This window comes from Peromyscus eremicus, chromosome 10 (assembly GCF_949786415.1).
Source record: "Peromyscus eremicus chromosome 10, PerEre_H2_v1, whole genome shotgun sequence".
NCBI lineage: Eukaryota > Metazoa > Chordata > Mammalia > Rodentia > Cricetidae > Peromyscus > Peromyscus eremicus.
The window spans coordinates 29,930,772-29,957,657 of record NC_081426.1 but is presented as its reverse complement, the minus strand read 5'-3'; the positions used below and the strand labels follow the sequence as shown (position 1 = coordinate 29,957,657).

At 50.3% G+C, this 26,886-nt stretch overlaps 1 protein-coding gene across 1 annotated transcript; it reads left to right on the top strand.

Annotated features, from left to right (window-relative positions):
* Positions 1-4,222: 4,222 nt before the first annotated feature.
* Trmt44 (tRNA methyltransferase 44 homolog) lies at positions 4,223-26,845 on the top strand. Its single transcript, XM_059275749.1, has 11 exons — positions 4,223-4,726; positions 9,038-9,152; positions 10,153-10,372; positions 12,187-12,255; positions 13,246-13,353; positions 14,049-14,120; positions 16,757-16,863; positions 18,371-18,554; positions 19,402-19,831; positions 21,694-21,810; positions 26,098-26,845. The coding sequence occupies exons 1-11, from the start codon at positions 4,228-4,230 to the stop codon at positions 26,325-26,327; spliced, it is 2,151 nt and encodes a 716-aa protein (XP_059131732.1). The 5' UTR covers positions 4,223-4,227; the 3' UTR covers positions 26,328-26,845.
* Positions 26,846-26,886: the final 41 nt, after the last annotated feature.

Genomic DNA, 26,886 nt, shown 5'->3' with positions numbered 1-26,886 from the left:
CTGGCCAGGCAGTACTCAGACCCCTGTCTAGCCTTGCTGGTTTTCTTTCCCTAAAGGGTAGGACCTGCTTCTCCCAGGAATCATTGCAGGACATCTCTGTTCTCTGCAGTTCTCCCATCACACTTCCTAACCTTGGTGACCTCCCGTGTACCACAAAGCATCCTAGTTCTGTGATGCCGCAAGTTAATGGTGCCCCTTCTAGAAGGAGGGGACTGGAAGCAAACAAAATCGGGTATAAAAAGACACAGCACAACAGCAGGAGAAGTATCTGGGAGGTGTCCAGTTGGTGCTCGGAGCCCCTGCCAGGGGAGGGTCAGTTCAGCTGACTCCTAATGGAACAGAAGATCCGGAAATGTATAATCTAGAAGAAAGGCCCTAATGCTGGAGTGGGCCTGGCTTGTTTGAAGAACCATAGACCATGTGGCAGGCCTCAGCAGGTGGAGAAAGAAGGCCCAGGAGCGTGGTTGGAAAGGGAGCTGGACTGTGAGATGAGAGCCACAGGCAGAGTAAACAGACATGTAGTTCAGTGGGATAGTTTCCCACAAGAAACCTTCCCAGGACACCAGCCCACATCAGTTGGATGGCTCTTCCTCTTCCCCAGCGGGTGGCTTCTGGCTTTCTAAACGTTGCTCCAAAGTTAAGCCTGCAGGGTCTTCAGGTCTCTTTGCCACTGTTTTGACATGCAGCAGTGAAACAGGGGCTAAAGGATGGTGAAATACCTGTAATGCCAGCACTCAGGAGAGGAAGCTGGAGGGTCACTAGTTTGAGGTCAGCCTATGGAGAAATGCAATGGGCCTGGCAAGAGTGAAGGTATTTTGTTTTCATTCATGTATAGTTGAGCCTTTGTCTGTGCCTGTGAGCATACACATATGCATGAGTGCAAGTGCCCATGGAAGCCAGAAGAAGGCATCCAATCCCTTGGACCTAGAGTTACAGGTGTTTTTGAGCTGCTAGATATTGGTGCTGGAATCTGAATTCCAGTCTTCATGATTCAGTAGCAAATGCTCTTTTGTTTTGTTTTTATTGTTGTTGTTTTGCTCTTTTGTTCAAGACATGGTTTCTCTGTGTATGTAGCCCTGGCTGTCCTGGAACTCACTCTGTAGACCAAGCTGGTCTCGAACTTGGAGACCTGCTTGTCTCTGCCTCCTGAGTGCTGGGATTAAAGGTCTGCACCACCATGACCCTGCAGAGAAGCATACATTAACAGCTAAAACATTTCATTGTTCCCTAGGAGTGAAGATATTCTAAAAAAAAAATCTGTGCTCTCTCATTTGGCTATCAGACAACAGAAAAGATGGTCCTTTAAGCCCAGCATTCAGGAGGCAGAGGCAAGCAGGTCTCTGAGTTTGAGGCTGGCTTGATCTACATAGTGAGTTTCAAGCCAGTCAGAGTTACACAGGAAGACTCCATCTCAAAATAACGGTTGTGAACTAGGGCTTCTAGGTGAGTCACCACACCATCTTTTAGTTCCTATTTCTCTGCTGCATGTCAAAACAGTGGGAAAGAGCTCCGAGACACCTGCAGGCTTGGGCTTGGAAATTCAGAAGCCACCGCCTGGGGAAGAGGACAAGCCATCCAATTGATGAGGGCTGGTGTCCTGGGAAGGTTTCTTATGGGAAACTATCCCACTGAACTAGGTGTCTGTTTATTCTGCCTGTGGCGCTCACCCCCAGCACCACACTTTGCTTTGCTGTGAGGTGTGTATTATATAATCTCTGCCCCACTTTCCCAAGCCCTGACTTGAGATCCACCAATTTTGGTCTCTTTTAATTTGTTTTGGTAGAGGTGGCAGGACATCCAGGCCCTAGTAACATGGCCTGTTGTGTTACTAGGAAACTTTGGTAACAGAAAGACCTTGCCTCAAAAACAGACAGACAAAACTCCCAAATAACAAATAACTACTTTATAGTCTAATAGCAACTAAAATGAGAAGTGATGGCCAGCTTTATATCGGCAGCCCCAAGCTGTTACATCTACAGTGAAGCCTTTTCTGTAAACATTCATTCCCTCCAGAAAACTTTGCCCTTTACTTTTGGATTCCAGAAATCAGGAAGTGTAAAAGTACAGAGTCACAAGATAGTCACAAGGTAATGCCTGCCGGACTATGGAATGTCCTCTTCCTGGTTTCCAGGGTAACTGATCATAAAAATGCCCCCACCTGAGGGCAGCCAATGAGAAATGGTGGCGGGCAACCACTCCCTTAGAAGTAATTTCTAGAAGCCCCTAGAAGCGAGCCAATCAGAATTGTACCTGTACTAGCACCACTAAATGATGTAACCTTGTGACTTTTCCCTTTAAAAGCTGAGCTTACAGATAGGTGGGCACTTCCTCCAGCCTCTACTGCATTGGATGTATTGGACGAAGTCCCTGCCTAGGCTTGTATTGGATATCCAGAATTAAACCATGCTTTTGCATTCCGGCATGCTCATCTTTGATGGTCTCTCTGGGGGTCACGATCTGGGCACAACAGTGTAGCTGCTTCAAAGCCTCCATGGATCAGCCTGGCTCCCTGAAGGTCATTGTGAAACCCAGGAGCAGCAACAAGGTGAAATGTTTGCCCATACGGGTGTTGCCAACAGGTTGGGAGGTGAGGCTGAGGGGTGAGAGCTTGGCTCTTTGGACCACAGAGCAAAAGGCACGCTGTTGGATATGCTCCAACAAAAACACAGCTATCACCTTAAAGGGGTAAGAGATAGCTTAGTCTGGAGTCAAATCTGAGTGACTATGGTTTAAATACCATGTTCCAACGTGATGAGTTTCATGCCGTTTTTTTTTTTTTAATTTAATACCAAATGCTGTTTATTGAAGGAGGGAAGAGGTCTTAAATACAGGCTTACAGCACAATGGGAGAACCTTGGAGGGCAGAAGTTCGCTACGATTATGATCTTGCATCTAAGCTGTTAACGCCCATTATGCAGGATACATAGACAAAGAACTTCCCTTAAGCATTCAGGAGGGTGGAACCCGGGAGGGAATTAGCATAGGGAGGATATCAAGATCAAGGTCAGCAAGCAAGGCAACAGTTACCCAAAACAGGGGCCAGGACCCTACAGGTCCCCCCTTTTACTAAAAAATGAGCTTCTGACTTAGGTTGTGTGGGACGTCAGCAGGTCACCTTACCCGTCATGGAGACACCTGCCCAGGCCACACAGGCGCTCTGTCTTAGGTTGGTGGGCGCCCCCCAGGCATTACCCATCTCTGAATACTCATTATCATACAAGCTCAATCCTGTGTGAGCTGCAGAGTTAACTGCTGCCAAAGATCTCAAGGTGGCACTGGGCTTGCAATCTGTGTGTTCGACACAGAAAAGACCAACAGAGGTCCTATCCCACCCATAGCCAGTAGGCTAAAGGCAACTGAGCCATTCCCTTCCTTAACGAGCCTTACTCATGCCGTTTTTTTATAGTAACAGAATTCATAAAGTATTTTTAAAATACACTTGCGAGTATGATCAGGTAGGTGGATTAGAACAATGTGGGGAAATCGCTGATGACACTCTTAGCCTTCATGTCGGTGGAAGCTAATAAATAGTTTGTACATTCCAAAAGGATTTAACAAATACTTTGTTGGGGACCTCAGGGGCCAAGCCTCTGCTGTCGACTTCTTATGTTTTCGGATGACACCCTTAGCTTTTGGGAAGCTAATGTTCTGTCAAGTTAATATATTTCAGAGCTTTTACTTTTAGTCAAGGATTTGGGCTCAGATACGAGATAGGCAATATATGGCTACGAAAGGCCAATAATCACTCTAGGTAATGCTGCTGGCTTGGGATCTGCATTCCAACTCTAAACGATCACGAAATTCTAGTCACTCAGCCTTGTAGAATCCTCCACATAAGTGTGGCTTTCTGCTGGGAGTCTCTGTTACGTCTTGTTTGCTAAAGGAACAGCGCCCTCCCCATACTTCTCTCAGTGTTACTGTTAGCTTTGCCCTGGGAGAGGTAGGACCTATGGGGCCAAATTTTATTTGGGGGGCGTAAGATGGATGTACTGCTCCAGGAAAGCAAGTCAGAGGGCCAGTGCTAAGCGTTCAGCTGGAAAGGATCCCTGGAGATTCGGTTCAAGGAGGCCGATGCTCCAATGCTTCTCTTCGCCCTCGTCACTGCCAGGTGCAGGTGCCCCACCAGACGGTACCGCCCACTGTACAAAACAGAGTGGGCTTCCGGCTCTAACTCCGTGACGTCAGCGCGCTGCCGGCGCGTCATCTCAGCGCGCCGAGCACGCAGAGATGGCGGAGCTAGGCAGAGTGCCGCTGTGCGACCCTGGTGCTCTGCTTCCCACGGGCTTCTGGGCCGCCGTGGCCGTGTGGCTGGAGAGGCCGCAGGTGGCCAACAAGCGGCTGTGCGGCGCCCGCATGGAGGCCCGCGGGAGCGCTTTCCGGCCCCGCGCCCAGCCGGAGAAAGGACCGCGGCGGGGACAGGGACCCGGGCTGGAGGGGCACGACGCGGGAGAACCCGGACAAGCTTCTCCCGAGGGAGAGCCAGGGTTAGGACCTAGAGCGGGCCGCGAAGGCGACGCCTCCGCAGCTGACCTGGACTCTCTGTGGGACCGAGTCTCTCAAAGCCTCGTCCACGACAATCCGGAAATGCTGGCCTTCCTCTCTGGACCCGCGTTGGATTCTCAGCCTGAAGCCCCGCAGAAGCTCGACCTGGTTCTCAGAACCATCATCCCGAAAGCGAGCCCTCACTGCCCGCTTACAGAGCCGAAGAAAGAACTGATGGTGCAAGGTGGGAGCGTAGTGGGAAGAGCACGAATAGATTGAAAAGCGTTTGCTTATTGAGACAGGGCCATATATGGCCTGGAATTTGCTATGTGGACCAGACTGGTCTTGAACTCACAGAGATCTGCCTGCCTCTGCCTCCCAAGTGCTTGGATTAAAGACGTGTACTAACGTGTCCAGTCTGAAATGCATTTATTCACAGGGCTCTAACATAGCTGTAGGTCCTGTGTCTTTGCAACGTACAGAGGCCATGGGCATTGTATGGCTTTAAGAGATCTGTGGGAATGTGTGTCCTCAGTAGAGAATGGGATTGTTGAGCAGATGCTGGGGGTCTGGAAGGCTTCAGCGACAGGTGAAGGATGGGCTGGGTTTTGGAGGATACTTTAGCATCTGTAGAGGTAGCTGAGGGGGAAGCTGTTCCTGGACAGATGACCTGTGACTGAGCCTAGTGAATACCACATATTCTTGAGTATTGAGCCTGGATGGATGGCAGCCCAGTGGTGGTTGTACTTCAGACATGAACTTCGAGTATTCCTAGCCTTGAGATGTCAGGGGATCCCTGCTTTCAACTTAACCCCCACAGTGTGTTGACTTTCTAGTTACCTCTGTAGCAGATTACTGCAAATGTAATGGCTGGTCAGACAAATTGATCTTGCTCAAAGCTCCGTGGGTCAGAATCCTGGTGGACTCTGCTGGTTTCCAAGCAAGCACTGGACTCTTGCAAGGTCCAAATCCACAAGCTGGCTGACAGGGCTCTTCCCAGGAGTCTCTGGGAAAGACTGGGCCTCCAAGCTCATCCAGGCAGTCAGGGTCCAGTGCTTAGGGTTGTAGAACTGGGGCAGTGTTCTGCTCCTAGAGGCCTCTTTGATTCTTTTGTCCTGCCCCCTACATCTTTATGCCTGCAGCAGTACCTGGCCCTTTGCATGCTTTGAATGGATCTCTGACATCCTACCCTGCATCAACCTGGAGAAAGTTCACTGCCAGTTGGTGCTGAGGGGATTGAGTTTGGGAGCCCAGAGTATTTTCCTTTATAATGTCTGTCAAGTTCCATATAATACCACATACTCCTGAGTACTGAGCCTGAGGGTGTGGACATCTTTGGGAGACCCTTGTGGGTCTCTTGGGCTGTAGTCACTGTAGATGTATGCTGCTTCCTACATACTATTGACTGTCTCTCTGCCTTCCCAAGACATCCCAAGTGCTGTGCTCTGGACCTTGGACCCTCTGGTTGAGTGTAGTTCTTCCACCTGTTGTCATTAATTGTCAGAGCATTAATTCTTTTTCATCTCCCAGCTATCTTTACTGAGCGAGCTTAAGTGGGAGGTGTCGAGAAGGGAAGTATGCTGGCTGCTCGGTAGAGGGAGGCCAGACGGAATTTACCTTCCTTTCTTTCAGAGAGGCACCACCCCTCCATCAGCAGTGCTAGTATTAGGATGGCTTTCTCCTCAGGTTTCTGCAGGGAGACTCATCACAGTATTCACCTTCATGGATTCCCCCATGGCATGGCTTTAAAACTCTCCTGTGCCCATTTTTAGATGTATGACTCTGTGCCTCCGTTTCTTCATTTGCAAAATTGGATACTAATAGTTTAGTGACATTGCTTACTATAAGGTGCTTGAAATGGTTAGTGGTACACGATACATACTTCTCAGTGTGGATCGGGCACACAAGCCTGTCATTCCAGCACTGGGAGGTGGAGGCACAAAGATCAGGAGTCCAAAGCCGGCTCAGCTACATAGCAAGTTTGAGGCCAGTCTGGACTACACAAACCTCTATCTTAAAAAACAAACAAACAAACAAAAAGAAACAAATCACTGGATGTTGTGGCTCACACCTTTAACTTCAGTACCCAGGCGGCAGATCTCTGAGTTTCAGACTAGCTATAGCTATAACTACATGATGAGACCTTGTCAAAAAAAGAAAGACATCTTAATATAGACAGCCAGCAAGGTTACCAGTTGGTGAAGCACGAGGCCTCTGGCATACAATAGCTCTCCAGGTTCTTGGTCTACAGCAGAGGGTCTCCACCAGGGAAAGTTTTGCTCTCCAGGCGTTTGTCACTGTCAGATTGCTTGTGGACAGTTTAGCCTTTTATTTATTTCTGTTGTGTATGTATGATCTCCTTGGCATGCATATGGAGGTCAGAGGGCAACTTTGTGGAGTCGCTCTCCTCTTTCCACCATTATGTGGTTCTGAGGATTGAACTCAGGTTTCCAGGCTTGTGCAGCAGACACCTTTACCTGCTGAGCCGCCTCACTGGCTCTGTTGTAGGCATTTTTGATCACGTGCCGGGCTGGGCTAGGGAGTGGAGCCTGGGATGATGCTGGGCATCCTGCAGAGAAGTAGTCAGCTCCATAATAGATCTGTCCAGTCCCAAATGACAGGGGTGCCAAGGCTGCAGAGTGCCAATCTGGCCAGTGGCAAAATGATTCTAGATTACAAAGTTACTGTGCGTTTTGAACGAGATGGTTCAGATTCAAAACAGTGGCCCGCATGCATCTCATCTCGCGGTAGTGCTGCATTTGTGTCAGCTGTGAGGCCCTTTGTGGCCTGCATCCTGGTCCTGGTGCCCTTTGACTTCTGTCCTCACCATTCACCCCTGTCCTTTACACAGCCTGTGGCTTTTGCTGTTGTTCCAGGGACCCCATAGCTTACTCTGACCTTCAGCCCCTCTCAGAAGCAAGGTTCCCAGGGAAGACTTCTGACCGCCCTCAGTGTAGAGCACCCCCAGCGTCATTTCCTGCCCCTCAGTCTGCTGTACTGCTGTTTGCATCCAGTAGGCCCCTCAGCTTCTGCTTCCTTTTGCCAGATCCTTCTAATGAAGGTGGATTTCAATCTGCATTCTTGGGTATATTTTCATCCCCATTTTGATTTGCTGTCTTTTTTTTTTAAATCTCAAAGGTAGGCACAATTGATTTTGAGGAAGGAACTGCATACCCTCAGACCTGGTTTCTACAGAGATGTATATAATGCAGGTGACTCCAGCGTAGGGATAGTTCTGCTTGTGTTTTAGGGAGAAGATGCATGCATGTCCCTTCATGTGGGAGGGCCCTGGAACAATGTTTGCTGTCCAGAACCAGCCTGGAATGGTTGAGTGTAGCATGAATCTTACTAGGTCTTATTAATAAAAACAAACCCGGAGCCAGGTATTGGGGTGAACGCTGAAAGATCAGAGAAGCAGAACAGGCCACAGCCACCTCACTTTGCCAATTCCTCAGCTGATCCTGTTTCCTCAGACTGGAAACTTCTGAGTCCTCATCCAAATGGATCTCAGCTGAACTGTGCTGTTCAAAGCCTAAAAGCTTAACCAGCTCTAGTTCCTGGTCCTCACGCCTTAAATACCTCTCTGCTTTCTGCCATCACTTCCTGGGATTAAAGGCGTGTGTCACCATGCCTGGCTGTTTCCAGTGTGGCTTTGAACTCACAGAGATCTGGATGGATCTCTACCTCCAGAAGGCTAGGATTAAAGGCATGTGCTACCACTGCCTAACCTCTATGTTTAATATTATGGCTGTTCTGTTCTCTGACTCCCAGATAAGTTTATTGGGGTGCACAATACATCAACCACAGTTGAGTGATGTTCTGTGCCACTTAGGTCAGGGTCAAGATTGCGTGTGGCAGACACTCAGAGCAGGGGCCTCCTTCACTGACCCACGTGGGCAGGCCTTGGCTCCCGGCTCACTCTTCCTAGCACTTGGCTGCTGAGAGTGGCTGTCCTGAGCCTTGAACTTTCTTTTGCTTTTTTCTTTCTCTTCATTAAGTTTATTTGTTATGTGTTTGCACATGTGCACATGCATGTGTGTCCCACATTAACCTTGTAGAGGTCAGATGACAACTTGTAAGAGTCAGTTCCTTCCGTCTATTACATGAGTCCCAGTGATAGAATTCAGGTCTTCAAGCATGGCAGCAAGTGCTTTACCTGCTGAGCCATCTTTGGTCCTGGCCTTGTTTGTTTGTTTGTTTGTTCTTTCTTTGCTTTTGTTTGTTTTGTTTTGTTTTTTCAAGACAGGGTTTCACTGTGTACCCCTGGCTGTCCTGGAACTTACTCTGTAGACCAGACTGGACTCGAACTCACAGATATCTGCCTGCCTCTGCCTCCCAATTGGTGGGGTGAAAGGAGTGCACCACCAGCACCTGACTCAGGCCTTGTACTTTCTAAGTGCTGGCTGAATAGTGTACAAAGTGCGGAGCCCTTCTCCCCAGCACTCCAGCCACTGAGGGTTGGAAAGCATCCTCCTCATATTCATTGCTGCTCAGTTCTACTTCCAAGGAGCTGTTTAGAACAGTTGTGACCTGTTGGCTTTGTCTTTTCCCTCAGATGTCACCAATGGTAGTGTCACCTTTTTACCCTTGGAAGAGGATGATGAGGGGAATTTGGAGGTTAAGATGAGCAACGTGTATCAGCTCCGGCTCCATCACAGTGAAGGCGAATGGTAAGAGCCGGATTCCGCTCTGCTGCACTGCTATGTGATGTCCTATCCCTGGGCAGCTGGAAGGTTTTGGGGGGCAGAAGAGCCAAGGTTCTGTGTTGGTAGGATGCTCTCAGATGTTTACTATAGTCACCACTCTGCTGGTTCCTGGTACGGGTCCTGGGTTGGTGCTTGCATATTCTGTGAATTGTCCTCTGTCATGCACACATGCAAACACACACACACATACATGTATGTATATAATTTTTTAAAGCTCTCAGAGGTTTTAGTTTGTGGTCGCTCCCCTCTGGTATCTGGGCCTGTAGTGAGGAGCTAGGAGCATGTGCTTTCATCAAGCCTGTCACTCAGGGCAGCCAGGAAGTTGACAGCAAGAGGGAGCCATGGACAGATCCTACCCTTCAGGAGTACACCCCCAGCTCCCTACCTCCTCCAACAAAACTTCACCCTCTAAAGCTCCCGCCACTCCCAGTAGCCCATAAACTGAGTCCGTCAATGAGTTAGCCTGTTGATGAGGTTGGTCCTCTCACAGTCCAGTCACCTCCCAAAGGCTCTACCTTTGAGCTAGGCTGAATTGGGGACCAAGCCTTGAACACAGGAGCCTTCGGAAGACCTTTCAAATCTAGACCGAATTGATAGGAACTCTAATCCCATCATCATGCTGCTGTTTGTATAGCTTGGTCCAGAGGAGTGGGTGGCATGTCTTGTCGTAGTTTGGAGCACTGCTTGTTATACAGTGCAGGCTTGTTACTCAGTGGCGGAACACTTGCCCACTGTGTGCCTCCACAGACCCGGGGCTTGATCACAGCAGCACATGCAGTGCGCACACGCGCACACACACACACACACACACACACACACACACACACACGCGCGCGCACACACACACACAGTGTGAGAGAGAAAGGATATTTTAGTTGCTGCCCGCTTCTGGGAGATAAACTTATAACTTAAGACTAAGAGTTGAAGCCAGCTCTTCTCACTGGTATTTCTCTTATTTTTGAAGGTTCATGTCTGTTTTAATTTTCTGTCCAGAGAGGTGGCATTCAGATGGCGTTGTCTATCCCAAACCTGCCTGGCTTGGAGAAGAACTGCTGGCCAAGCTGGCCAGGTGGGCCGTGGAGAACAGGAAGAGTGAATTTAAAAGCACGCTTTCCCTGGTGTCCATCCTGCGCTACAGCAGGATGTACCAGGAGCTCAAAGAGAAGTACAGAGACATGGTAAAGGTAATGCTAAGGAGCGTCCGAGGACCCCGCATTTAACAAGGGACATGGCCAGTGCCTGCCAGGGAGCCTCTTCCCTGTGGGCTTCCTATCGAGTTCAGGTACCACACTGAAAACCCACTGTGGGTGCAGACAGTGTAACCAAGTGGATGTTTCGGTACATTTTTAAACCCAGAAGGAGTAAACTGTTTCACATTTTTCAGAAACTCAAAAGGGAAATTTTAATCTAAATATATTAAGCATTGTGTTAGTTACTGTATTATAAAGTTTACATTTTGTTTAAATTTTATTTTTGTTTTGAGATGGGGTATCTCTGAAGCCCAGGTTAGCCTGAAACTCATGGTCCTCCTCCCTTATCCTCCCAAGTGCTAAGATTACAAGCATATGCCACCATGTGGACCTGGCTAATTAAAAAAAAATTTTTAAATTATTTTTATGTGTGCCTGTCTGTGGGAATATGTGCACAGGCATACAGTTGCCTACAGGAACATAACAGGGTGTCAGAGTTCCTGGAGCTGGAGTTATGTGCAGCAGTGGTGAGCTGCCTGCCTTTGGTGGTTCTTGGCAAGAGCAGTAAGCTCTCTTAACCTTTGAGCTGTCTCTGCAGCCCTGGCCTCATTAACTTAGAGGTATGTCTTTTTTTTTTTTTTTTTTTCTTTTTTTTCTTTTTTTCTTTTTTTTTTTTTTCTTTTTTTTATTTTCCAGAGCTGAGGACCGAACCCAGGGCCTTGTGCTTGCTAGGCAAGCGCTCTACCACTGAGCTAAATCCCCAACCCCAAAGGTATTTCTAAGACAAGTGCTCCAAAAAAGCAGCGTGCTTCATGACAACATGACCTTGAGTTAGTCCTTGCACTTATAAGGCAAAGTGGCCAAAGCCACAGGCTTGGAGCCATAGTGATTCATTATAGAGATGTAGTTCGGGTCTGTCTGCACACAGCTGAGCTACATTCTCCTGAAGACCCTGGCCCGGGGGTCTTCTGTCCCCCTGTGGACTCTCCATACCTTCAAGAAGGTACTCCTATTTCTCAGCTTTTAAATTGTTCCCAGGACATGGTTTATCCATTATATCACTCACCAGACCTGTCGGTTCTGTACATGGTTGACTCTCAAGGTGCCTTGATCATCCTGCCTATCAGTCAGAGCCTGGCCCTGAGCAGCTGGCCCAGCTCCTGAGTCCCAGTCTGTCTATCTGCACCACTCCCATGTTTCTTTGTGTGAGTGCTCACATGTATGTGAGTGAGGATGAATGCACCTGTGCATACGCATGCAGAGTCGAAGGAGAGTGCCATGTGCCATGCTCCATCACTAGGGTTTTACACTGAACTTGGAGCTAGGCTGGCAGTCAGCAAGTCCCAGTGACCCTCCTATTTCCAGTGTCCCAGGGCTGGGCCTACAGTGAACCACATGGCCATACATGGCTTTTTATGTGGCTGCTGAGATTCGAACTCTTACCTTCATGCAAAGCAAGCACTTTGTTACTGAGCTTCCTCCCTAGCCCTGCCCTCCTTCCTCATTTCATTAGTCCTTGTCTTTATCCAGATAAGCTGGCTTTTCCCTATGTCAGACATCTTAAACTGTACCGTTGATGGTCTGGATCACTTTGTACAGGACACTTTCTGTCCCGTACGTGCAGTGTAGTAACTGCGTTCTTGTATAAAGCACTTAATTATAAGAGGTCAACTGTGAGTTCGTGCCTTTGAAATGAAATTGTGTATTTACTATATGGTTAGTTTGGTTTGACTTAGGCTGTTTAGAAATAGTTTAAGGTGTTGAAGGTAATTTCACAGCTATTTACTTATTCCCTGAAAACATTTTAGGTTTGGCCTGAAGTAACAGATCCTGAAAAGTTTGTCTATGAAGATGTGGCCATTGCCACATACCTGCTGGTAAGAGCACTTCACTGTTCACACTCAGGGAGTGTGGGAAGCTTGCCTCTGGCAGACGCTACTAGCTGGGGGTGGAGCATTCACCAATCAGATCTTGTGGTTTGCCCTGCTGTGAAATGATTTCACATCCTGCATGGCTCCTGCATGAGCACAGAGCATGCGTGAATCGGGAAGTTGGGGTGCGAGAGGACAGATGGGGCAGGAGTCAGTGAGACACAGTCGTCACTGGAGGCACCGACAATCCAGTGCCCGCCAGCTGTGGCCTGGGCCTCTCTCCCCTAGTCTGTCCTTAACTTGCCGGCCAGCCAGCTCAGTTGGACACTTCTTTAACTCAGTACTCTTGATTTTCTTATCTATAAAGTGTTTAAACTAGAACTTCCCAGTTTCCCTTTAACTTGTAGCTCTCTTAGTTTAGAAAAGAGGGTTATTTTGCTTCTCAAGGCATGCAGAAGTTAACGGACTAGGAGAGATGTCCACTGGATGTGGATGCCATTTTTCTGGTGCTGGGATAGAACCTAGGGCCTCACCCATGCCAGGCCAGTAAGTGCTCTATCACTGTGCCATTCATCACCAGCTCCTTTTCTGAAGTCTAGAGACAGGACCCCACCAGCTTTCCCAGGCAAGTGCTCTATCACTGCGCCATTCATCACCAGCTCCTTTTCGGAAGTCTATAGAGACAGGACCCCACCAGCTTTCCCAGGCAAGTGCTCTATCACTGCGCCATTCATCACCAGCTCCTTTTCGGAAGTCTAGAGACAGGACCCCACCAGCTTTCCCAGGCAAGTGCTCTATCACTGCGCCATTCATCACCAGCTCCTTTTCGGAAGTCTAGAGACAGGACCCCACCAGCTTTCCCAGGCAAGCCTTGAGCTTGTAGTCCTCCTGCCTCGTCTTCCCAAGATCACAGTCGTGTGCCTTTGCTCCGTTAGGTTTGTTCTGGAACAGAATGAGTCAGCGTGTGGGTTGTCTTTACTTTGTCTCTTTCCTCAGATCCTATGGGAAGAGGAGAGGGCCGAGATGGGAGTCACCACCAAGCAGTCCTTCGTGGACTTGGGGTGCGGAAATGGCCTCCTGGTCCACATCTTGAGCAATGAGGGGGTGAGCATGGCTCTGCTGTCTTTTCTTAAGATTTCTCTAGGTTGAGCGAAGGGGCCCCCATGTTTCTTGTTTTTAATTTTTTGAGACAAGGTTTCACTGTGTAACTTGACTAGCCTAGAACTTGCTATGTAGTCCAGATTAGCCTCAGACTCACAGAGAACCATGCATCTCTGACTCCAGAGTATGCAACCACACCCAGCTCCAACAACATTTCCTGATGCAGCTGCCTGGACTCAGAGTCAGCCTGGCTCAGAGTGGTGCCCACACTTCAAGCTGGAGCTTTCCTTGGTGTTTATAAAGGAGGCATTTGTAATGGTGTCCCTGCAAAGACCTGGAAGCTGGGTGCAGAGCTGATAGGAAGGTTCCATAGCCCTCTACCCAAGTGGGGAATGAATAAGGTTGCAGCCAGGGTGCAGGGACCTTGGTGGGGCTGATCACAAGCTTGCCTTCCCCTGCGGGTTCCCTGGGCACTGCCTTGGGACACAGGCCACTGTGGTCCCTTTTGAAGATCTATGGTGATCACTGGTAGGATGCAAGTCCTCACTAGCCATGCGGATGTGTAGTGTTGCCAAGAGCTGAGAGCTGTGCCTCCCACAGATGCCAGGCACGACCTGCCCTTCCTGGGTGGCAGTGGCAGTGCCTGCAGATTTATTTTTTGCCAACTTAACCCATGATTTCAAAACTGCTCATTTCAGCATCCAGGCAGAGGGATTGATGTCCGAAGAAGAAAGATCTGGGACATGTATGGACCCCAAACTCAGCTGGAGGTACTGCTTTCCCCCTAACTCCACGCATTCTCTGTAGCTCTAGCAAGACTTGTCCCCTAGAGTCAGCTGTTGGCAGGAGCGCCTCTGGATTCAGTCAGCTCTCACTACAAGTGTTCACTTTAGTTTGAGTGTTCTGACAGGAAGGAGAGAGACAAGGGACGATTTTAGCTCTGCACAGTCTCTGGTTACTGTGACCTTGTCTGGAGACCTTCTTCCCTGAGCTGTGCTGTGCATCTGTGTGCGTGTGAGATGCTCCATGCTGTCTGCAGGGTGGAGATGTCTTTTTCCCCTTTCAAAGCCTGCTGTAGGAGTCTGTTCAGACACCTACTCTGAGTGATGATGTGCAGCAGCCCACCAGGAGGGTCTTCTCTTAGTTAAACCTCTCTAGAAATAACCTCATAGACCCAGAAGCCTGTTTCCTAGTGACTCTAAACCCTGTCAAGTTGGCAGTCAAGATTAACCATCTCAACATGATGAGCACCAAGTATTCATCAGCAACTGCCACTATACCTGTGTGCCCCCACTGCCCCAGACACTGTCTACAGCTGCTGCAGTACTATCTGCCCAAACCCTGCCCTAGACACTGCCCACAGCTGTTACTGCTTCATCTGCAGCAAAAAGTACAACTTTAGAGACTTGCATTTTCTGTCATCGTATCTTTTTCAAGTTGAGATAATATGGCAAAGACTTGAGGGTCAGGGGGTTCACTGCCAGCCCCTCAACTCAGTTCTTCCTTCTGTGTTCATGGTTGCTTTCCCAGGGATTCTTAATTGCTTATAGATTCACATTATAGGAAATTTTGCCAAGCAAGAAGGTGAACTTTTGTAATTCCAACACTTAGGAGGTAGAAGCAGGAGGATCAGCTGTATAATGAGTTCAAGGCCAACCTGGGTTGCATGAGACCCTGACCTTAAAAAAAGGAAAGAAAATTGAGGAATGTTTTTAGGACTGGGCATGGTGGGATATGCCTTTAATCTCAGCTCTTGGGAGGCAGAGGCAGGCAGACTGAGTTCTAAGCCATCTTGGTCTACAGAGTGAGTTCTAGGCCAGCTGGTGCTAAATAGTGAGACCTTATATCCAAAAAGAAAGAAATGGTTTTAGTGTCTTGAGTTTGAGGACTGTTGGTAAGCTGGCAGGTTCATAGAGTCCTGCAGGGGGCTGGTTGATATCTAAGTCCATAGATCTTCATGCCTGGTGCCTAAGGCTCTGGATTGTGTGTGAGACGGATAATCAGCAGGAATAATTTGGTGATGTCAGTATCCCTGTGTCCCTGGGTCTTAACCCTCTGCTTGGAATGAACTTCAAACTGTCCTGCTAGTAAGTCCTGACTGAAGGAAGGGCTGGTTGATGTGAGGGGATTTCAGGAATTGTATAGAGGTTTGAGCTGTTTATTAGGGGTCCCCAGCACCTGCCTCAGAGCTGTCAGTGTGTCACCTGACTCAGGAACCCCTTCTAGTATCAATGCCAGCACCACTGGTTCTGGTGTTGGGTATTCCAGGTGGAAGTCAACTGTGATTCTGTTGCACTTTCTGCCTGAGCCTGTGGCCATGAGGCTTCACTGGGAGCTGCGTGCTGCTGGTATATTTCCTAGTAAACAGTTTGTTTACAGCAGCGTTTGTGTGATGTCTGTGATAGCTCTTGGCTTCAGCTTCTTTCTAATCCCTATTCAGTGCAAGTGTGTTTGGAATCCCTTGTTAATACGGTGCTGTGCTGATCTCAGATTGTATTAAGTTTGTGCATCAAACAGGACGGTTGCAATTTGCTATATTCAGAAGGCCTTTAGTGAAGCAAGTCTGGCTATTTCCAGGTCGATATAGCCAGATAATGGCAATCCAAAGTATAAATAAGGTCTGGATTCATGAGGAGACAAATGGGCAGATTTAAATGCAGAGTGAAATGATAATAAATGTTGCTAAAGGTTTCTCCTCCTGTGTGACTCTGCACTTAGCGGTTGGCCATTGTGTGCTCAGCATCTCAGCGTCTGTGTAAACAGCATCAGAGTTGCTGTAACGCACCTTCTGTGAAGGCTGCTGTGGGGCGCTAACAGTGGTACAGTAAGGACTGGTGTAGAGAGCAGGGCTGGAGAGGCAGGCATGGTCAGAGCGGCACTCCATCCCCTGGGGTCTATCCTGCACCATCTCAGGTTGGGATGCACCTCCTTCCTCTCTGTTTCTCCGGTCAGTTCTCTAAGATGTCACTCGTTAATTCGAGACTGGCTGCTGACCGCCAGGAAGGGTGATTAATGTGCAGAAACTCAGAAGGGCAGAGTGGGTAAGGTGTCACTGCTGAGAGTTCCCTGACCGTAGTGACAGAATAGCCCAGAACTGAGAGGACTTTCCTTCCTCTTCTCAGAGGAGACCAGTCACCAGCTGTCTCTCTGTTGGTTGCTTTCTGTGTTTATGCAGGAGGCAAGTTTTAGTCATCACCCAGAAAAGTGCTCTTTTGGGGGTCCCAAAAGTTGCCAGTGATTTGTGTCCTTGGAGACCAACTGTGGTTAGGACAGTCATCTCCTCTTAGTAAGTTGGGCACAGTGGAGGCCTGGGAGGATCATGTGGTAAGTGGACTGTGGCTGTGAATCATGGCTCAGAGCTTCTGGTGCATGTACTGACTGGTTCATCTTGTGTGACATTCTTAAGGAAGGTTCCATCACCCCAAGTGACAAGACCTTGTTCCCTGGTGTTGACTGGCTGATTGGTAACCACTCTGATGAGCTCACTCCCTGGATCCCTGTCATTGCAGCCAGGTGAGTAGGAAGGGCAGGTGGCTGTTTCTTCCTGTGCACACGATGTCCACGATGGCAGCCCCTCACCGCTGTGGCAGTGTGGCATTTGACATGGTAACTCAGTCTTGAAATGACAGTAGCATAGATACAGTGAGTAAATTTAAATCTACCTGCTTTTCTTTGAAACTGTGACTACTAAAAACCTGAACCACACACGTGGTTCCTCTCATGTTGTCAGCCACCACTGATCCCGGTTACATCATCTCTGGCATTTCTATCCCATGTTGAAAGATACATACTTTTTTGGAAAGTGTTCTGATTTTGGAGGGTTTGGCTTCAAGGGAAAGTCTTTGCTTAGACAGATCCTTTGCAGCAGTCCGCACCTTTACACAGCTCTGTGACGAGTGTGAGACGCTGTGTGTACCTTCAGCCCCACCTCCCTTAGTCTGCCATCGGGCCTCTCCTCCTACCACCAGGACTCCAGCTGTTTGTGCTCCTAGTTCCACTCCAGGTCAAGTCTGAGCTTACCTTTGCTGTGCCTGCCTTGGTTTCTGATTCCTACCTGAAGTTCCAGCTCCAGAAAGCTGATGTCACAGTGGGCCAGAGTAACTGCACAGGGAAATTATATTTTATTAATTCAGTTTCTCTTTTGTTGAAAGGCACAATGTGTTGCATGGTTTTTAGAGATCCATAGGAAACAATCCCAGTGTGATGACTATGCCTGTAACCCCAGTACATTGAAGGTGGAGACCAGAAGTCAGGAATAAGTAGTGCATTTGAGTGCATTTGCACTGTGGCCTCAAAAAGTAAATAAGAAAGACCTATTGCTTTAGATGTAAGAATAGCCAGGAGCAGCTTAGATACTTGGCCTTCTGCTGCTTGTGCATGCTGTGGTGCTTCTGCCTACCTGGGTCTCTGCTGGGCTCCTAGGGTCTTCCTGGGTCTCTGCTGGGCTTCTTGAGTCTTCCTTGGTCTGTGCTGGACTCCTCGGGTCTTCCTGAGTCTGTGCTGGACTGCTCGGGTCTTCCTGGGTCTCTGCTGGGCTCCTAGGGTCTTCCTGGGTCTCTGCTGGGCTCCTTGAGTCTTCCTTGGTCTGTGCTGGACTCCTCGGGTCTTCCTGAGTCTGTGCTGGACTGCTCGGGTCTTCCTGGGTCTCTGCTGGGCTCCTAGGGTCTTTCTGGGTCTGTTGTGGGCTCCTTGAGTCTTCCTTGGTCTGTGCTGGACTCCTCGGGTCTTCCTGGGTCTCTGCTGGACTGCTCGGGTTTTCCTGGGTCTCTGCTGGACTGCTCGGATCTTCCTGGGTCTCTGCTGGACTGCTCGGGTCTTCCTGGGTCTCTGCTGGACTGCTCGGGTCTTCCTGGGTCTCTGCTGGACTCTTACGGTCTTCCTGGGTCTGTTGTGGGCTCCTTGGGTCTTCCTGGGTCTGTGCTGGACTCCTCGGGTCTTCCTAGGTCTGTGCTGGGCTCCTAGGGTCTTCCTGGGTCTCTGCTGGGCTCCTGAGGACTTCCTGGGTCTCTTCCTCCTCCAGGTCTTCCTACACCTGCCGGTTCTTCGTCCTGCCCTGTTGTTTCTTTGACTTTGTGGGGAGATACCGCCGGCGGCAGAGCAGGAAGACACAGTACCGAGAGTACCTGGACTTCGTGCTGGAGGTGGGGCTTTCCTGTGGCTTCCATATGCAGGAGGACTGCCTCAGGATTCCTTCTACTAAGCGGGTATGTGCCAGGGCATGTGCAGGGTCAGGGAGTATGCTCTGCTTGGGGTTCCTTCAGAAGTTTCCTTCAGAGCTCATCCTCAGGCTGGCACCATGTTGGCAAGTCTTGCTCCTCTAGGTTGGAGAAGGTTCAGTCTGGGGTGTCAGAGACCTGTGTTTTGCACCTGCCGTTCACTGCTCGTCATGAATAACCAAGGAAGCTCATGCAGTCTCTGACCTGGTGTTACAGTTGGGTGGTATGGGAGGTGCCCAGTAAGTGCTGGACAGCTCTGCTCCAAACCCAGAGCACATGGCAGGGCTGGGTGACCCTCATGGAATTCCACTGGTTCCCTTTGCTGGTGTGCACTCTAACTCTGGAGTTAATGACCAGAGGGAAAATGTGGAGGAAGTTCCTTAGATGCATTGGGCACCTACATTGTTCCAAGTGTCGTGCTAGCAGGTTAATATACAGCCTGTTCTCTCACAGATCCCTGGGGACTCTCAGAGGTAAATTGTGTCACCCTGGGACAAAGGCAGGCCTCGTAAAGACCACCAGAAGGAAGCATTTTGAACCCCGAGCTGACTTGCACCTTCCATAGATCTGCACTCACATTCCTTACCCGCTTTTATTGTTAGCTTTTTTTATTTTTAAATCATTTCTCTTGGTATTTCAGGGCTTAGGGTAGACCTCAGTGGGTAATGTTTCCCAGCAGGCGCAAGGCCTTGGAGTCCATCCCAAGTACAACCAAAAGGCTAAAACAAGGATTTCTTTTTTCTTATGACAGATTGCTAAACTTTGGTGTGAATTGTTCTTCAGCACAAAAGTGCTCCATGGTGAATGTTGTAATACAATGTCTCTTCAAACACAGGTCTGCCTCATTGGGAAATCCAGAACATACCTGCCTTCTGCAGAGGTCTGGATGGATGAGCAGAGGACACGGTACCTCCACAGCAGACAGGGCCACCCCCAGAGCTCGCCTGCTGAGGGACACGTGCCTTCTGTACCCCAGGTTGCTGCCCACGATGCTAATCACCAAGACAGTCACAGGACCTTTGACCTTGAGGCTGAGTGCATGCCTGATGGCCGGGCTGCTGAGGGAGGCGCAGCCCCAGCACCAGGGCTCTGGATGCCTGGGTTCTGCCCTAGAGAAAAGGCCGAGCATGTGAGGAATTGTGCTGCCCTCCCTCGAGACTTCATTGACCAAGTGGTTTTACAAGTGGCAAATTTGTTGTTAGATGGAAAGATGTTAAACACGGGGAGCTCTGAGGATGGGAGTCCGAAGACCTGGAATGGAGGAGGTAGGCCCCACCCTCCAGGGCAGGCTCACTAGCCAGTGTGAACTGTGGGTCTTTGTAGCTCAGCATACCCAGAGGCTGGGAGTGAACAGCTCCCTATAGTTGCTGTTCAGGGGAGGAAGGTGGAGGCCAGGGCTGCTGGTGTTTAAACCTTAGAAATGATACAACCAGAGAGCAGGTCGCCGAGTGTCAAAAGCCCCACTTCCTTGAATACAAATTCATTACTTTCATTCTCTGCAATCCCTAAATACAAGACTGTTGCCGCGTAAGAGACAGTTGCATCTGATTGCTCATTGGCTGGAACCTGCCTGTTAGAGAGAAACAGGCAAAGTTGAGGCTGTCAAAGCTTTCAGCTGCACCCCTTCCTTTCACCTGTCACCACCAGAGGGCAGTATGGGACCATCTGCTGACTAGAACCAGATTGCACCGGAAGCTGTGGATGTTGTCTAGTTCTCACCCTGCACTGGAGCAAGTAGCCCCCAGCATAGCTTAGAGCAGAGTGGCAACACTCTCATCCCCCATGCCACATCCTCAGCTGTGACTGTTGGGTCCAGGTTTCTTCCCTTTACCCTCTCATCTCCCACATGTGACATGGCAGGACCTTCTTGTATGTTCTCCTTCAGAATTAACCAATCCTGGGAGGCCCTCTGGGACGCTGGCCAGAGTGGCCTTGGCTCCGGTGGCCATGTAACTTGAAGAACCATCACTCTGTGGTTTGGGGCTAGCTTCGCTGTTTAGATGCTAATATGGGGTCTTTGCAGAGGGAGCAGGCAAGGTTTCCCAGCAAGGCTGGAAGAACACAGGGCTCTGGGATGGTGTGGAAGTTCTTGAGTGTGCTGTGTAGCAGGATTCCTGGTTTAACAGAGGAAGTGATGGGAACTGGGGGCTTTGGGCTGTGCCTGGGATGGAAAGCCGAGCTAGCTGGACCCTCCTTCAGACCTAGATCCAGTACCAGGTGGAATACCAGGGTACCATACCTTCACTGACAGGTGTCCAGAGGCCTGGGCTCATTGGAGGCTCTCAGGTGCCCCGGGGTGAGAAGCATCTCTGTAAGGAAGGAGTGGTCCTGGGCCTTTGAGCCCACAGACAGCCTCTCCCCACTCTGCATATTGGAGGCCTGGGCATCTCAGTAAGCCATTGCTGGACACTGGGCAGGAGTCCCTCAGGTCTGGGTCAGGTAGTGCTGCTACTGCCTGACTGATGTGGAGACTGAGCTGTTTTTAGCCTCCAGCTTTACTGGGAGACATAGGTGAGCTGCAAGATGCACAAAGGTGATTCTTGGCAAAAGCACCAGGGAGACCCATTGTTACCTTAGTCGGAATAGACTTCCTTGTCACTGAGTGTCTGATCAGAGTGTTTCCACGTGTGATCAGGGTCTTGAGCAGCATTGTGAATGGGAGAGACCTCACTGATACCTGCGATTCTGTGTCATACCTCCCACTCCAGCCCACCATGTGGGCAGTGCCCTGCAAAGCTCTAATGCCAGCTTGGCCAGGAGACATAAAAAAGGCTTGCCTGTTGGCCCTGCCTCCTCAGCTCTGGGCTATATCTCATTTGTATTGTACCAAGAATGTGGGGGCTGGGCCACCCCACCAGGTGTTGGTGGACGCACTTGATGCTCAGCCTGCACAGTGGAAGCATGTGGTCCTGCATGCTGGCATACTGTGTCACTGTGACTGGGGTGACTGCCACCTCATGTCCTGCGGTTGTAAGATGTGGTTTCGTTAAACTGTACACCAGGATCCTGCACCTGAAGCAGGCAGGGGACTTGAAGCTGTAGGATAGGGTTTGGCTTTGGGACCTGACAGTCTATGCAGCTACAGGCTTGTAATCCGTGCTGTTTGCGGATACCTGCTTTTCCACAGGGAGCCTTTCTCTGGCAGAAGTGGCTGCGGAACTGAGCCCAGAGACTCTGCAGCGATTGAAGCGGGAGTGTGGAGGCCTACAGACCCTGCTCAGGAACAGCCATCAGGTGTTTGAAGGTAAAATCTATGAGGTCACCATACACTGTCTAGCCTGCTTGTCCCCAGCAGTTCCTCCATGTGTACTCTGTAGATCTCTGCTTTCTGTCCCCAATGGCTGTGATACTTAGGGGCTTCCTAGATGTCAGAAGAACCAAGTGGACATTATGGCGGCCCTGTGCCCGCCTAGGCCACCACTAGCCTATATCTTAGGGTGAGGCCATAGACATCCTCTCTAGGCACACTCTGGCCTCGGCTCAGGCTCCCTGTGCCTTGGTCCAGGTGGCTCCTGTCTAAGATGTGCCCCTGAACCTCCATTGCTTCTGTGGTACCTATTCCTCATATAGGGCTGGTGGTCAGTTGCAAAGCTTGCTGGCTGCATCTTGTGTCACTACAAGAACATCTATTCACCTCTGTCTCCTGCAACAAGAAGCATGTGGAGCTGTAGAGCCCATCAGGCAGGTTGGGGACATGAGCCTTCTCCTAGTCTCTGCTTGATGCCTCCACGTTATGGGCCTGGCACAGGGACTTGGGACTCTTGAGTGGCCCTCCTGGTAGACTGAGGCTTGACTCTGCTTCAGCACTGGATTCCATAGCTCCAGAGATAAAAGGGCGCATTCTCATTTGTCATGGCTCCATCCCTGCCCTGTGGGAGTGTTCAGTCTAAGGACGGGGAGTGGAGTATGACAGTGGCCACCCAGAAGCCTGAGGTGTAGACAGTGTCATGAGGTCATGAGTGTGTAGGACTAACACAAGATGGGAAGAGCTGCAGGACCTGAGTCCTCTCACCAGCCCTCCCACGGGCCACTCCTGCTTCACGGAGTGTGCGTCTCCCTTTAAAGTACATTCCCTTCTTAGGTAGGGTTACCATTGCTGTGATAAACACCATGACCAAAACAACTTGGGGGAAAGGGTCTGTTTGCCTTATGTATCATAGTCCATTGAGGAAAGCCAATGCAGGAACTCAAACCAGGCAGAACCTGGAGGCAGCAGTTGATGCAGAGGCTGTGGATAATTGCTGCTTACTGGCTTGCTCTCGATGGCTTGCTGAGCCTGCTTTCTTATATAGAACCCAGGACCACCAGCGCAGGGGTGGCCCCACCCCCAATGGACTAGACCCACCCACATCAGTCACTAGTTAAGAAAATGCCTTACAGGCTTGCCTGCAGCCCAGTCTTCTGGAGGCATTTTCTCAGCTGAGGTTGCCTCCTCTCAGATGACTATAGCTTGTGTCAGGTTGACATAAGACTAGCCATCACAGCCTACTTGGAGTGTATTCACCCCACGTGCTTCCTTGTACAGCATTAAACACAACAGGCATTGTCTTTCTCTTGTTTCACCAGTATGCCTTCAGCACAGGTATCCACTTGGGCTTAGTTACTTAGAAAGGCTTTCCTTAGGAGGTGATGCTCCTGTTGGGACCAGGAGGAGAGGAGTCTGGGAAGTGAAGAGGTCCAGGGGAGTTTTGGTCAGTGGGATGGTGTATGTGAGGGTCTGGATTGGGTAGTAAGCTGCTGATGCAGTGGCCAGAGAACTGTGGCTTCTGTGACTAGCATAGAGGGTCGATACCCAAGTGGCCTGGGAAGGAGCAGCTTGGGTTCTCGTCTCTGCTTCTGGGACCTGTGGCCCATTGGCACTCAGACTGCAGCGTTGAGCTCAGTGGATCTAGGTGATGGCATGAGTTGCTGTCAGCTCAGCACTGGTTCTTTGGTGTGTCACCAGAAGCCGAGAGGCCAGCACTGTGCACCTCATCCTAACAGTCTGGGACTTGAGGCAGGTTGGGGTCAGCCTTAGCTGTATCCACGAAGGGCCATTGACTGACGGTGATGAGGAAGGGGCCTTGATGGGGACGCAGGTGTTGGAAACAGTGTTCCCACCTTAGATCTTAGAATGAGGATTAGAGGGTCCCATGTTCCTCTCTGATGTTGTTGTCTGTGAGAACAAGGTGTGCGCTGCCTCTTATTCGAGCACAGATGTGTGCTGTCTCATGTACGTGAAAAAAAACCACATGAGAACATGGGGGTCAGGTGCTCCTGAATAATGTATTTGAACATGTGTGTACTCGCTGCCTGTGTGTGTACACCTGGGAATGTGGGTGTCAAGTGCTGTCCCATGTCAGGGCATGGCTGTGTAGGTCTACACGTCTGCCCTTTGGTGGTCCAGGTGTCCTTGGGAAGTTGGATATGGTTCTGTCCGGCTGACTGGCCTTCACTTGGGTGAGTTTTGTTCATGGTGCAGGGATGGCCTGTCATAGCACCCTGGAGGTGTTGCTGAAACCCAGAGCCCCACACCCAGATGTCCAGATGAGCTGTCCAGTGCCTGGAATCTGTGCTTACCTACAAAGCTTTAATCTGTTAAAATACTACAGCCTGAGGGGCCTCTCTGTTTCCCACATGTTTTCTTTGATTTCGTGAAGGACCATCGCTCCTGTGCAGTGTAAATATGTGTGTATGGGGTTAACTACTTCTCTGTGCAGTTCACTTTGGGGGGCAGTTAGTTTTGGAATCATTCCTGAGTAGGAGACTTGGGGATCCAGAGCCACGTGAGCATTCTCTTTGCGGTCATGCAGAAAGTATGTGCTGAAGCTGGGGCTTATCTCGGGATGGGGTTTTGTTTTGTTTTTAGCCACTGTGACTCTGGGTCATCTGGAGGAGTGTGTGCTCCAGAGGAAGCCAGCTTTCAGATGGCTTAGGTCAGCTCATGTGAACACTATGTGGCCATGCCATGTCAGGACTGACCCGCCTCAGCTCCGCCCCTTCCCAGGGCCTGCATGGTTGTCTCTTCCTGTCTGCTGGCGAAGCAACCTCCTCATCTAGAGGATTGGACATAGCTCAGAGGAGCTGGTGACTTACCCAAGGTCCCCAGCGAGGCTGACCATCCAGGCCAGTTGAGCCCCTGGCATTGATGCTCCTGAAGACAGGACACACCCCAGTGCTCTTCCTGTCCCCTGGGTCTCAGGACATTCTAGCCAGAGGCTGCTTTGTCCAGCAGCTAATGGGTGGAGAGTTCTGTTTCTCTGCAGTCCCACAAACCCCCAGCAGGAGGCAGGAGCTGGGGGGTGGGGAAGACAGCAGATTTGTGCCTGTGATTCCATTTCAAATTAGTAGCACATTTCCCAGAGGAGAGCTGTTGGTGGTCTGACTTGAATGGCTGGCATGTGCCCTGGAGGGCCACCCCTCTCCCAGAGTGATGGCTGTGGGGCCCACAGGGAGCTGCCTGGCATCCTGGTATAAACTGGGCAGATTGGCACGCTGTGTATACTCGATGCCTGGCTACTGCCCTCTCCAGATTCCTGTGTTATTATTAGTGCTCCCTCTTGATCTTTATACCTATGACTGGGCCTGATCACATAACCCTGCAAATAGCAACCAAAAGTGTGCCTAGGCATGCTACTAGCTCATAGCCATCTGGGGAGGTTCCCCTGCTGGCCACTGTGTCCATAGAGAAGGTAGAGAAGGCCTAAACCAGCATTGAGGGCAGGCTTCATGTCCACTGTGGCTTGGCCTCAGATTGTTTAAACATGTCAAAACTTCCAACAGGGACAGGGACTCCTGGCCACTTACAGTCAGGTGTCCTGTTTCTGGAAGATGCCCCTGAGGCTTCTCTGAGCACGGTTCAGAGAGTTCTGGGCCCACGGTAACTTGAGTTGTATCCTGTGCTACACTGGGAGGTTCTGCTCTGGGAAACGTCTCTAAGTGTCCTGAAGTGACCTTAACTTGGGCTTTAGTTCAGGGAAGATCAACCTCAGCCTGAGGGAGGAGGTGGTTGCATGTGGTGCCACTTGACCCTGGGGGCTTCAGTCCCTTCCTGAGGATGAACCCCTTCCTGTGTCCTAGGTCCATAGGGTCCTCTCAGGACTCACTGCTCAGGTTTCCAAGGGAAATATTTACCCCCAGGCTGCGGATGGCAGCAGCCAGGCTCTCTGGGGCCGTACCACAGGGGATCCCAGAGCCGACAGGAAGCTGTGCTCACTCAGACACTCAGACTCCCTCAGTGAGGTACTTTTATTCCCCCGCCATGCTGGCCACAGGTAGTTTTACGGCACTGGGGAGGCGGCCAGAGGTTTGGTTGCTTTGGCAGAGTTTCACATGGAGCTGTTGGCTCCTCACAATGAAGTGGCAGAGGGCAGTGGGCCACCCTGGCCATTTCCTGATCACTGTACTCTGTGCACCCAGATCCTGTCCAGCAGGACTCAGGGCTGGAAGTCCTCCCCTTGACCCTGCACCCCTCTGTCAGGACTCCCCACAAGCTGGTGCTTTTCAGTCCCTGTACACTAATGACACTTGGGCCTTTTGTTCTAAACCTCAGTTAGGAATGGGCGAGTTCACATCCGTGACTGGCGGCGAGAGTTGCAGAGGGAAAAGCCTCCAGAAGCCAAGCGGAGCCTGCCTGCAGAGGTGTTCAAGACGCGCATCTGCTGGTTCTTCACTCACCATCCTGACGGCTGTGTGCTGCCTGCTGCCCGCTGCCCCTTTGCCCATGGCCCCGAGGAGCTGCGCCGGTCTCAGACCTCGAAGAAGCAGAGGCAGGCTCCCTGAGTCACTTCCTCAGTGATCTCTAGCTGGTGGCTCTGTGGCTCTGCTACCTGTCTCCCCTGTCCTGATGACACCCTGTTGGGGCCGAATTGGCTTCGGTGTGACCTGTCAGTGTGCATAGCCACCATCAGTCCCTGACACACATCTCCAGGCTGTGGAGCCTGCTCAGCCCTTCTCGGACCGCCCTGACCCCAGAGCCACTGTGTCAGCTTCTAAACACATGGCCTTCTTATTCTCAGGGCTCTGCCCCAAGTTCCCTCTGCCTGGGAGCTTGCTGCAGGGTGATCACAGGCTCCTGTAAGCAGAGGTACAAGACTTTCTGTGAGGCCATTAGCAGAGTCCTAGAGAGAACAGCTTCCAGAGTCACACTCTGCCACCCTGTGTTCCGAGGCAGGACTCAGAGTGAACACTGCCTTGTCCGTACCCTTCTCTTTGGCACCCTCTCCCCAGAAGTGCTGGGCAGTTTTTCCTTTGAGAAAAAAGTTATTTCCATTTAAATTTATTTTTGGTCTTACACAAAAGGTGGCACTCCTTTATCTCTGCTGACGGTCCTGGGGACCAG